The sequence below is a fragment of the Chaetomium tenue genome (assembly GCF_020726465.1).
Source record: "Chaetomium tenue strain MPI-SDFR-AT-0079 chromosome Unknown F5144scaffold_2, whole genome shotgun sequence".
In the NCBI taxonomy this organism is placed as follows: Eukaryota; Fungi; Ascomycota; class Sordariomycetes; order Sordariales; family Chaetomiaceae; genus Chaetomium; species Chaetomium tenue.
In genome coordinates this window covers 2,844,778-2,856,977 of record NW_027117330.1, presented here as the reverse complement: position 1 = coordinate 2,856,977, position 12,200 = coordinate 2,844,778, and the positions used below count along the sequence as shown (strand labels likewise).

The 12,200-nt window shown below is 53.7% G+C and overlaps 4 protein-coding genes across 4 annotated transcripts; 2 read left to right on the top strand and 2 right to left on the bottom strand.

Moving 5' to 3' along the window:
• The first annotated feature begins 113 nt into the window (after window positions 1-113).
• F5144DRAFT_562431 (Alpha/Beta hydrolase protein) lies at window positions 114-1,261 on the top strand. The gene has a single exon (XM_066788318.1). It carries the CDS (start codon window positions 238-240, stop codon window positions 1,144-1,146), a length of 909 nt encoding a protein of 302 aa, XP_066646625.1. The 5' UTR covers window positions 114-237; the 3' UTR covers window positions 1,147-1,261.
• Window positions 1,262-4,029: 2,768 nt separating this feature from the next.
• Window positions 4,030-5,321, bottom strand: F5144DRAFT_484354 (uncharacterized protein; the record flags this gene model as incomplete). The annotated part of the gene is made up of 2 exons (XM_066785436.1): window positions 4,030-5,060; window positions 5,129-5,321. 2 exons carry the CDS (start codon window positions 5,319-5,321, stop codon window positions 4,030-4,032), a joined length of 1,224 nt encoding a protein of 407 aa, XP_066646624.1.
• A 685-nt stretch (window positions 5,322-6,006) lies between these two features.
• On the top strand, window positions 6,007-6,850 carry F5144DRAFT_545173 (uncharacterized protein; the record flags this gene model as incomplete). Its single annotated transcript, XM_066787345.1, has 3 exons — window positions 6,007-6,009; window positions 6,073-6,746; window positions 6,796-6,850. The coding sequence occupies 3 exons, from the start codon at window positions 6,007-6,009 to the stop codon at window positions 6,848-6,850; spliced, it is 732 nt and encodes a 243-aa protein (XP_066646623.1).
• A 410-nt stretch (window positions 6,851-7,260) lies between these two features.
• F5144DRAFT_641761 (Ca2+ regulator and membrane fusion protein Fig1-domain-containing protein) lies at window positions 7,261-8,484 on the bottom strand (the record flags this gene model as incomplete). The annotated part of the gene is made up of 3 exons (XM_066792780.1): window positions 8,206-8,484; window positions 8,043-8,102; window positions 7,261-7,982 (listed from the first exon to the last, which is right to left on the bottom strand). Exons 1-3 carry the CDS (start codon window positions 8,243-8,245, stop codon window positions 7,261-7,263), a joined length of 822 nt encoding a protein of 273 aa, XP_066646622.1. The 5' UTR covers window positions 8,246-8,484.
• Between the last annotated feature and the right edge of the window lie 3,716 nt (window positions 8,485-12,200).

Below are 12,200 nucleotides of genomic sequence, written 5' to 3'. Positions count from 1 at the left end.
AGTTACGGAAAGCACATTATTGTTGCAGCGTACTAGTCCACTTCCGTCTCAATAGAAGCGGGCATGACAGCAGGGATCATTCGGGGTGGGAGTCATAGAAAGTAAGCAACGCCCCCGCTCTTTTTGCTCTTCATAGCTAGGTAGACGAGGTATATGTAGGTAGGTAGCTTACTTCCAACTCCATTCCCACCAGACATCACATAAATTAACTCCAGTCAACTTCCATTCCATTCTACAATGAGGTTCCCACTCCTCCTCACCATATTCCACCCCCTCGCCGCCCTCGCCTCGTCTCCCCACACCCCTTCCGAGACCCCCTCCACTCTCACCACAAGAGACGGCATCCGCCTCACCTACACGCAGACCGGCCCCCGCTCCGGTCCCCCCATCCTTTTCATCACCGGCTGGCGCCAAGCGGCCATCGAATGGCGCCAACAGTCGGCCTACTTCTCCGCCGCCGGCTTCCGCGTCACCACCTTCGACCTCCGCGGGCACGGCGAGTCCGAAGAGCCCTCCTTCGGCTACCGCATCAGCCGCTTCGCCGCGGACCTCGACGACCTCCTCACCCACTTGAATCTGCACAAAGTCGCCATCGTCGGCCACTCGATGGGCTGCTCCGTCGCCTGGGCCTGGTGGGACCAATACCCGGCGTCGCACAAGCGCGTCGCCAAGTTCGTCTTCGCCGACCAGCCCGCCGCCATGGTCAAGAACCCGGCCTGGAGCGACGAGTACGCCGCCGAGATAGCCGCCGTCTTCGCCCCGCTGGAACTCTTTGGCCTGGCAAACGACATCTCGGCCCAGCTCGAACCGCTCGTGAGGGGGATGTTCACCCCTACGGTGTCGGAGACGGACCTGCAGTGGGTGCTGGAACAGAATAGGAAGATGAGCGACGAGAATTCGGGGGCGCTGCTGGTGGATCATGCGTTTGCGGATTGGAGGGATGTGCTGCCGAGGATCACGGTCCAGAGTTTGGTGCTGGCCGGGGAGGTCAGTGTGTTTCCGCCGAGGGGGATCGAGTGGGTTGCGCAGCAGATTCCTGGAGCAGAGTCGTACACTTTTACCGAGGCGGAGAAGGGGAGCCATTTTGTGTTTTGGGAGAATCCGGAGAGGTTTAATGAGGTGGTGGAGGCGTTTTTGAGAAAGTGAGCGTTGGGGTTGAATAGCGGGTGCATCTCGACCTGGAAGCTGTCGCTTGCAGACACAGGCATGCAGGCTTATATAGGTACCTCAGGTAGGTAACAAGCCCCCTAGCTTCCTTGTGTTGTTTTATCTGCCCTTCCGTGCAATTCTCCAAAACCTTGGTCCCACCATACACATCTCCCATGAATCAGGTGGGATTTCTTGAAGGAGCCGAGACCGTATAAGAACATCAACAAACACACCCGCAAATAGCAAAAATACAAGGGAAGCCAAACCGAACAACAGTACTGACTGATCCAGGCTCCGTCTCCCTCCCCCGTCTCGCCCATTTTCTCCCCTGTCATGCGATCTCATCTCAGCCGCTCGACTCTGCGGAACCCCGTGCCTCACATATCCCAGAAGTTCATTGGCCGTCGGAGGTTCAACCTCCTGGTCCATACGCAATCCACCAAGCCGGGCGTCTCTCCCGAACGCCTGCGCTAGCGCTTGCACATCATCCAGCGGCGTGTACTTCATGGGAACCCAGATGCCCACCACTTCCAACACGGCCGGCGGCCCGACCTGTGCGAATGCCGCTTCGAGCAGCGAGCAGCCGGTTTCGAAGTGGTCGCGTGCCGTGCATACTGTCGCGTATTGATGGCCATGGATATGGCTTGTTCGCACACGCCCGTCGAGGCTGACCAGAGGCCGCTGGAGGGCCTGCGATACCGACGGCTTGAACAAGCCGATGGCTGGCGGGTGCTCTAGCGAGAGCATGAGTTGGAGCCGGGCGTTGGTGCAGGCGTCGGGAGGAAGACCGAGTGCCGAGGTTACGAGTCTGTATATAATGTCGTGGTGATCTACCTCGGAGAAGCTCCAATCGGATGGATAACTCTGGCCAGCTGGCCGATCGGGCATGTAAGGGTTGAGCAGGCGGTCAACGAAAACGTAGTCGAGTCGAACGGGGCTATTTTCCTTGATCATTTCGTTAATGATCCGGCTCAGGCAGGTGAGCGGCAGTTGCGCAACCAATGGTTGGAGGCGGGTTAACACGTCTGCCGTGCTTGAGTGTCCGAATACTTGGCTGTAGGGGGCTGCTCGCGAAGATATGGATAAGCTATTCTGTCCTAAGCTCACCAGTGGAATTGACTGCTCAAAGACAGGGACGAGATGGGTGTCTTCCAGGACGCCGTAAATCTTTCGCGTGTCCATCACGGCTTCTTCGACGTAACTCGAGTCTGGAAGATATGTCTTGGGGCGCCACAGCCCGCCCCATTTTCTGTCCCCGAACAAGCCTCCTGGCGCGTACGATGCCGGACTGATCCCAAAGTTACGTTCGAGCTGGACGATGGCGTTCTCGAGGAGGACAGGCAATGTCATTTTCCTGCGCTTGTCTGGGGGTTTGTATCCAGGACAGTCGACCCACACGGCGACGACGTAGTCCCGGGATTTTGTTGCCGTTCTTGACGATTTCCCCAGCATCGCCAGCTGGTACAAGAAACCTCTCAGTCTCCCGTTGACATCTCCGGGATTGACTTCGCGTTGAGGGTTTTCAATCTTCTCGCCTAGCAGAAAACGTGAGAGCATCACGGCTGCATTTTCTTGCGCGGTGTAATCGGGGTTACCATACCTGCAAAACGCCGTCATCGAATTCATGGCGTTCTGCAAATATCTCAGCCTTGCGATCACTACCGCCTCGTACGCATCTATTGTTGAAGCCCCTTCTTCCACCTTCTCCTCATATACCAAGCGCGCAAAGCCTCGTAGCTGGTCGGCGTCTTCTTTCCTCGTCACACAGGGTACCACAGTCTGGGTGCTGCGGAGCACCGTAATACACCGGCTGTACATAAGTTCCTGCCGTGTCCATAGACGATCGAACCACGAGTCCAGCCCAGCCGAATTGACACACTGGTCGTTTTTGATCTCGTGATACAACTCATTTATCTGCTCGTGTGTCATAGAATCAGACTCGGTCACTAGCCTGCGCGTCCACTCCCCGAGACATTGACAGCGTGCACCGGGCATCAGTGCGACAACCTCAAGGCTCCGGTAAATGGTCGGGATCATCCTGAGGGTTTTCTCAACGTTCTTTTTTCCCCTAGGCATGCACAGCTGATCCATCCAGAAGCCGCCGTGGTTCTCAGAGAGACTCGCGAAACAATTCTGAAGATCGCCAGTATCCCATTCGACGCCAAGTTCAAGGTATATCGGGTCACCAGGCCCGCTGTCGGGCGGGCCGTGGCCGATTGCCACTTTTCGCCTATTAAATCTCCCCCATGTATATGAGATGGCGACGGCAGGGTTATTGGTGATTCCAACCTGGTCGTAGTGCAGCACAAGGTGCGGTTCGGTGGCTTGAATAGGGCAGCTGGACGGATTGCGGCAGGGAACTGCGCGAGCGATGATGATGGTGTCCATGGCTCCGGTGTTGTGATAACGAGCACGGTTGTTAATCCACGAACCACTTAACAAGCCGTTGATGTCGAGTAGGTGACCCCTAGGACTAGGTGGCTCGGTGGCGGCGGCCATTTCGTAACCCCTAAGTCGATCAGCCCCGAAACAGGTTGGTATTGCTAGTCACTGCAAAGGGCCACGCGATGATATGATATTGCACAAGGAAAGGAGGTAGGCGGCGACCTTGTGCTGGAGGAGTGCGTGACGTACATATGTGGGCACCGAAACAGCTACTGGCAAATTCTAGTCGAAAGTCGATACCAAATTACCTAATTACAGTAACTCCATACGTTACAGAAGAACGACTAGTACCCTCACCTAGGTAATCATTCTAAGCGTTGACACCCGTCCCTCTCTCGATGAGAGTTTAACCGCACGACAGTTCCGTGGGCTTTGTCGAAGGTTAAAAACCGTGCCATCGATACATCCTTCTTCTCAGCGTTAGAGTCTGCCCCTTTAACGCCGGGAACCCTTCGCGATTTCTTCGTATCTATCCCATCGATTTTGCTCCTCTTCATTCAATCTCCCTGGGAAAAACGTGGGCAACATACTTTTACCTAGGTCGTAGTACTTATGCTCAACCTCGAATAGAGCATCCATCACCTTGGGCATACCTATCACTTCCACAAACTCAAGCGGCACACCAAAAGCTTTGGGAGGGCGACTTATTCCGGCGACGTACATGTTATGTAGCATGCCCATGCCGCCAACCGCGATAAGGAACCAGGTATTCTCCGTGATTCCCGAGGCGGTAATGAGCAGGAGAATCCAGAGGATTCCAAGAACGATCACGGCCAGGTTAGTTCCCCATCTGGAACTTGGGCCGGCGTCAGGGGCAGCGAGATCCTCGAGATCCAAACCGAGGCCGGTACCGCGGATCACAATAGCGTGTTGGCTGCCGTTCCCACAGGTCAACACAACTGTCTTTTTTGTTTTGGTGCGGCATGCCCACTTTTCCTTTGACCACTGGGATAGGGCCCCGGAAACGAAAGACAACACGATACCAGAGCCCGTCACTAGGAGAATGCTCCAGTCGCGGAAGATGCCGTATGGTATAGCGGATACACCGAGCTGGACGATACCGGTGCAGAGACCAACGATATACGGCGCGCTATATCCGGGATATCCCTTCGTGGCTTGCTTTGCGTTGTAAATGGAAACGCAAAGACCCGCCTTGAGCGGCCGCTCCGGTTCTGGTTCTCTCCTGTCCCTCGCGCGTTGTCGCAGCTCCCCCCATTTCAGGTCAATGATCTGCTCGACACGAGTTTGGACTGGATTCGCTGGCAGGTCTGGCACTCCTGGCGCCCGCGGTTGCTTGTCCTTCCACGAATCGAAGTCCCGCACCATGCGGCCGATGATCCAGCTGCGATTGTCGCGAACGTATCCATTTTCGCCGTTGATGACCTTGCATGGGAAGTCGGCGGGCGGCATTAGCTTTTTCTCGCCAATAACGGACACCACGGCGGTTATCGCGTAAGCGACCCAACCTAAAGTGAGGGCAGGGCTACTCGTCAGATAGTTCGCACACATGGGAGAAAGGGGCAGATGCTTGTACCAAATGAGAAGGCGACCGGCGTAAGGCACGATCCCACCAACTGTGCAAGTGCGCGAGCAACAATGTCACCACCGAGAATCATGAGCACCACGAAGGCGTCCTTTGGATGCTTCCATTGATTGGTGAATTCGCTCGGAGGAAGGCCGGTGTTGAAGGCACGCCGAACAAACGGCAACATAGGAGCCATGATCATCCGTGTTATAAACGGCAAAACAGTTTACCAAGGTACCACCTATGCATGAATCATAACTGGCATGAATCTTTACGATCCCTACCCGGTAGAGTATGGCTGATGTCTGTGACAAACTCGTCAGAGACACCCAGCTGTTGCCTATTTCACTGGTGAGATATCTCTCCACCCTTTCTCGAAGCCCAAAGCCTTGACGTCAGGGATTCGGCACGAACCAGAATGATGCCAGGAGTCATCGAATTGCCCAATTTCGCACATTCTCAGCCATCAATGGCATAAAGAACCATGGCTTTTGGGTCGTGAGGGCGAGGAAAAACCTTGCACGGCACCCCCCGAACGACGCGCTGCATAGGAGGTATCCAATCATACAGGAAGGAGTAGGGACTCTAGGTAATCAAGGGGCGAATCACTTGATATCGGTGACGTCACAAGGTATGTGAAACTTTTGCTGATAATGATGGTGTGCAATGGTATACTTACTCTCAGTCATGAAATGGAAAAGGTTCGAGTTCAATATAATATTGAGCTTCAAGCGAGCCAGCACCTACAGTATCTTGCGAACCACCACGCCGTTTCTGACTGGACATCTGTTAGCACCTAATCTAGCATCACTGATAATTCGGAAGCCTTTCAGGACCAGGAACTCGCCTATTGCAATGTTCTAGTGCCACTTGGTAGGGGATCAGGGATGGTAAGTCCCGCTGCTGAGGTTTCTGAGACGAAGCTGCTGATTCCTCTTCACCAAACCACCCAGGCAGCTAGTTCTTGTCACGAGTCGGCTAGTGTGCCTGACACAGCGGCAAGCGCGGCGTCGGAGCTCCTCGACCTCTTCTCATATCGATTCGTCAAGCTTAGCAAGGTCCGCGAGTGGTCCAAATTCAAACGATGCCAGGACCTTGAGAGGGATGAGTACAAACTCCAGCTGGAGCTCAAAGACATTGCGGCAGACGAATCACATTTTTACTTCATATCCCACCGTTGGAATACCCCCGAGCATCCAGACCCTGACGGTGCGCAATTGAGTCGCATCAAGGGGCTTGGGGATGAAGAAGCTTTGTTGTTCTACGATTACTGCGCTCTCCCGCAGCGCCCACGGGACGAAACCCAGCAATGGCTTTTTTCCAGAATGGTTAAAGAACTCAGCGACTTCGTCGGAAAAATGAAGGTCATAGTCCTGAATGATCCCAAGTACATGACGCGCTCTTGGTGTTTGATGGAATACTTCATGGCTGCCTTCCGGGGCTGCCTTGTCTGCGACGAGGTTCGCGATGAACATCTACTCGAGCTTCAGGCAACTGCAAATGCGCTGGCGGCTTTTCGAGAACCTAAGTCGGCGACCGCTGCTTTCGAGGCCGCCCGAAGCCAAAAGATGGGCCGGATTGCTCATTGGTTTTTTGGAATCTTTCAAGACAGCGAAGTCACCAACGGGTCAGATCGAGAACGCATTGTTGAAGTGCTACGATTGTTCCTCAAAAAGTACGTTGGATTTTATGGCTATGAACCATACCTGGGTTGGGTCAGACGCTCTCTGACTCAAGACGAGGTGGAACGGATGCTTCGGGGGGAGGAAGTGCAGTTGATTGAACAAGTCGGGGTTCCTCTGCCCCAGGTTGATCCTCTCAGCATTGAGGTTCCTCAGTCGTTAGAGGACATGGGAGACAAAGCAGGGGTATTTTTCGTTCATCGCTATGTAAATTTGATGTCTCGTTTCATTAAGCTAGGCGACAGTAGTATAAAGATAGGAAATATGACCGGCTGAATAATTAAGCCTTTGAGAAACCGTAAGAAAAAGGAGCTTGTCAGAGGATCTAGAAATTATCCTCTGTCTGGTAGAGAATTGCAACGAGCTATACCCGGCATAAACCTCGGTGCCTCGGCCAGCTCAATGACCGAACCCCGCCCCCCCCCCCCCCCCCACCTCTCCCCGGCGTCACCCCCCACCTCACGCCTCCTCCTTATACCCCCCCGCCGCCACCCCCACCCCCCTATACCTCACCAAAAACGGCACGGCCAACACAAACAACACCTCGAACCCAAACGTGATCCACTGCAGCACCTGCAGGGTGGTCCCACTCTTAATCAGCACGGACGCATGATTCATCCCCTCAGACGCGTACTCCAGCGCGCCCGCCGACTGGCTGGTGGCGAGGGCGGCGGCGAAGACCAGGCCCGTGGAGCCGAACAGCAGGGCGTAGGTGACGCGGCGGATGATGGTGCTGCGGCGCGGGTGCGGGTGGGGGTCGGGGTAGCTCGCCGCGCTGGAGGCGACGTCGCGCTGCAGGAGGATCAGCGAGCCGATGCCGAGGATGAAGAGCACCGCGGCGGCGGCGAGGACGGAGATGAAGGTGCGGGATTGGAGGTCGAGGGCGGTGGAGATGAGGTCGGTGATTTCTGAGGATTGGGGGGTGTTGTTGTTTTTGTTGCTGGTTGAGTTGGAGGTGGTGTTGAGGTTCAGGTTGGGGAAGAGGTTGGAGGCGAGGGTTTCTACGGAGCGGCCGCTGGCGGATTGGCAGCGGGTGCCGTCTTCGTCGATGCCGCAGATGCCGTAGTAGCCGATGCGGACCTTGAGGAGGTCTTCGGTTACGTTGGTGTTGGATCGTAGGTCGACGACGTAGATGTTAGGGATCGCGGGGGAGGTCGAGACACATCCCGTCAGGGACAGAGCTGGCAGGGGTGTTAGATTAACGTTGCAAGATGGGTGGAAGAAGGAGGCCAGGAACATACCGTGAAAGACAATGATCGGGAGGATCAGAAGATAAGGTGCGTAACGCAACAAGCCCGAAGCTGTTAACTTGTTAGTTTTCTAGCTTACCAGGATTTGCTTGGGGGGGGGGGGGGGGGGGGATCTGACTCTTACTGGCCCCAGAGGCCGAAGGGGAAGACGTACGCTGGAGTACTTTTTTTGCCAAGCTGATGAGAATAGGCATTTTTTCGAAATAATTTGCCAAAATAAACCGGGGATGTGTTCTGATGGTGAAGATGGGCCGTTCTTAAGTTGTTGGCCAGCAACAAAGCAACAATGCACAGAAAGGAGCCGTGATAACGCCGTGACCGAAGAGATGGAATAAGGAATAGGAAAGGAGACACAAAGGAAACAATGCAACCCCGTGTTAGCAACAATAGACAATGCGATAGTTAGAAAAAAAAAACCTTCCTATTTTCTGGGAACAAGTCATTGCTAAATACCCGGGCCGGCCATTGTCATCACCAATGCGCCCACTACGGGATTCGTAACTTTGCGTTTCGAAACTGACCACAATGGTCCATGTTTGCAACTTCAATCTTCAATCTGGCGCATCGCGGTTGCGTTCCCACCCTGGTTTACTGAACCGATTCGTTGAGAATGATTCGGATTATGTTGCACTGTGGCCCGCTGTTTGACCAACCGCCGGCCGTGGGTCAATTATGCCATGTTTCGCGCTGGCTTCTCGCTGCAGTGCTTTGAGTGGGTGGCTCGAGGGATCGATTCGTGCGACAAGCGACGGTTGTGGAAGAGCGGTCCACACGGCGCTTAACAACAATGGATATCGCGCGTCGAGGCGGCCACTCGACCGCGTTGTTGATATTTTGCCAAGAACTTATTTTGGGAAGCAGAGAACTCGGCTTTCACTTGGGAGACTTGCCCGATGAGGATTGAGGAAGCCAATAGGTACACGGGTACCCGTGGATTTAAAGGTACACGGGTCCCGTGGCGATGACTAAGCCTGCTTCTACGTCTCCTTTTCGGGCATGACGAGTTCCCGAAAGGCGCGAAAGATCCTAATCAATAATGTATTGTCTTTGGCCTATAAATCGACATTGAAGCCGGTAGAAGTCTTACGAGATTCTTGACTACGAGCTTGCCGAGGCCCTATACTTGCCTAGCCTATTATGAATACAAAGCCTGCTGTTCCTCAATATCTCTCTCAATCCTCCTCCAGAGATCACCAACACCTCTTCTCCCTATATCAAATGGTTCGTGTTCCCTCTCTTGAGCTACCAAACCTTCAATCCTATCTTCTTCTGCTCTACTCCAATCCAGGTAGGCCATCATCTCCTCCTTCGTCCAGTCCCTTGAGCCTGTTGAAGTCGTACAGTGCTTTGTCATCTGCTTATAGTCAAGGCACCACTCGTAGCTTGCCTTGCTATATCGTAGAGGCAAACGCATTGCCTTCCGGTATTGCTGGTTGGTTCTGATGCTTCCACGTGGTTGGGCTCTGTGCCAAGTATCCCTTGCCTTGACATATCTCTGATAGATTGCCTGTGGGTCCCAGTAGTTGAGGGAAGCTGGCGATGGACTTGACAAGGCTGGTACTGTGTGATGCGGCGGTGGTGTAGGCGGCGGTGGTGTAGGCGGCGGTGGTGTAGGCGGCGGTGGTGTAGGCGGCGGTGGTGTATCTTCGGTGACAACCTCGATTGATGGCATTGTGGGTGTTGTTGCTTGCGAGGTCGGTTGTAGAGCTGAAGCCCGCTGCAATAGCTCTGCATGCCTCTGGGGACATGCCTTTGAGGTCATTATATGACCTAATGTATGGCATCTGCTGCAGGTGGGTAATGCCTTTGGCTGTGTTACAGCCTCGACTGTCTCAAACCCGCTAGGCTCTCGCCTGGTGCTTGATTGTGGTATAGTCGAATTGGCAGCAATAGGATCGATGCGCTGACGAGGCTCGAGTAGCAACTGAGGAGCGCCATCGCGTTTGAGATGCCAGCGTGAGGAGAAATGCTCAAGTCGAAGGACCAAGTTCTGGTCAAGCAAAACCTCCAATGTATGGACACAGGGTAGTCCCATAGATAGAGAGAAAGAGCCTGAACAGGTTCGCGACAGAGATGGGCCTTTCCGGGTGAGGAGTTTCCGCTGCTCGTCGACCTTCCTTAGGGCCTCGTGTGATACCCAACCACGTACTCCACTGTATAGTGATCCAGAGAGCTCAATTGGAAACCGAATTTGCTGCTTGGCCTGGTTGGACTTCAGCTCCCCAAGTTGGTTGAGTAAGGCATGCTTCATCGCCCTCCAGGCCTCAAAAAGATCCAATGTAGATCGCTTGAGATACCCTTTGAGCAGTGCATGGATACCTTCAACACGTGAGGTTACCACGTTGCCGAAATGAGGGTGTTGGTCAACCCAAGCCTTAACAAGCTTTTCCTTGTACAAATCGAGCCAAGTGTTCTTGATATACTTGACCTCTTCGACATGGTGTGGAAGATACTGCTTCTCAAACTCTTCTAGACGCTTGTAGAATGCCTCCTCATCTGGCGATCTCATGATCGAATGCCAGAACATGTAGAATTCCTTCCAAGGTTCAAATCCTTCGTGTTGGCTGGTGAAGGCTGGCTGGCAGTGACGAAGAACTGCTTTATTCGCATGCCATAAGCACAGCAGTGAAGCGGCAGATGGAAAGCAGGTAGAAACAGCGTTCATACATGCGATACACCTGTCTGTCAAGACAACAGAGGGAAGTCGAGCATTGCAGACCTCGTAAAGCGACCTCAGCCGGTCCAGAGCCCAAAGGTAATCCTCTTCGGTCTCGCCACGAAGGAATGCGAATGCAATGCAGAAGGATCGCTGGCAAGCATCGACGCCGATCATGTCAAGGAGCGGCATGCCGTATTTGTTGGTCTTGTATGTGCAGTCTAGCAAGAGGGTATCCGGATAGGCTTGAAGGTACGCCAGTGAGTCTGGGTGGGCGAATAGAACAGCTGTGACCCGGCCATCTGGAGAAAACTGCATTCGACTCCAGAATTCTTCTCTGTCTAGCTGATTGGCGAGTGCATGGATAGTACTCTGGCCTTCGCAAATGTCTCGTTTTGTCGCTGCAATGCGATTGTAGACGTCCTGCTGGGTTGCCATAGAATTGCCGTTCTGCCGTATGTATGTCCTGATATCCTTGGGGGCTATCCCAGAGTTGACAAGGTTTGCGAGCTGGGTAGCATCATCCTTGGATAGTTGCCGGTGTGTCGGATGAGCAGATGGATGCTGGCTTGGTTCATGATTGTGTATGGAAAACCGCTTGTCGGGGCGATGCCTTAAGGTCCAGGTACTCTTATCCAGAGATTCTTTGGCCAGGACTGAAAACTGGCAGCCTGTTCCTCGGGAAGTTGTCCTCCGTTGGCGTTCTCTCGACACAGAAGGAGGACGACAGGATCGATCACATATGTATGTAATCATCTGTCTGCCAGTCTTCTCCTTGGTTGATCTCCCAGTAATGAATGCGTAGCCCTTAGTCGCAGCCCAGGAATTGATTGACGCGAACAGGGCATCCCTCGATTCGTAATCGCGTTCCGGAGGGAGACTATCGTCAGAGAACGAAGTAGCTGCTTTAGCCGAAAGAAGACTCATCGTGACTTGAATAAAAATACGTTGCGTTGTTTAAAGGTCTGAGGAGTGTATTGCAACTATCTGATAATGACTCTAGAAGTGCAAACAAACTTGAAGCAAAGGAGAGGAAAAGGAGAAAATAGCTCTGACCAGGTGGGGATAGTAAGTGCAAAGGGGTAGGCGTGATGGAGTCGTGGGTTTGGGGAGGATGGAGTCGTTGTTCAGGGGGTTTTCTATTGAGGGTTAGGGATAGGCGTGGGTTGTCGAGCCTGCGCAGAAGCAGGCTTAGTCATCGCCACGGGACCCGTGTACCTTTAAATCCACGGGTACCCGTGTACCTATTGGCTCCCAATGTGGTTGACGGGGCTGCCAGGAACAGGCCGTTCTTGGCACCTTGGCTTTCAACTTGGCACCTTGCTTGGCTTTGAACTTGGTTCGATTGCCCAGCTCGGGCCCAGTCGGAACCACACACAAAACCCTCAACTGCATGTGAAGTTTGGATGCCGCAGGTAACGAGGCAACGTAGCTTGGGGAGTACAGTCAGACTAAGTGAGGGATTTATTCGTATTTGGCGGCCTCGCGACCTT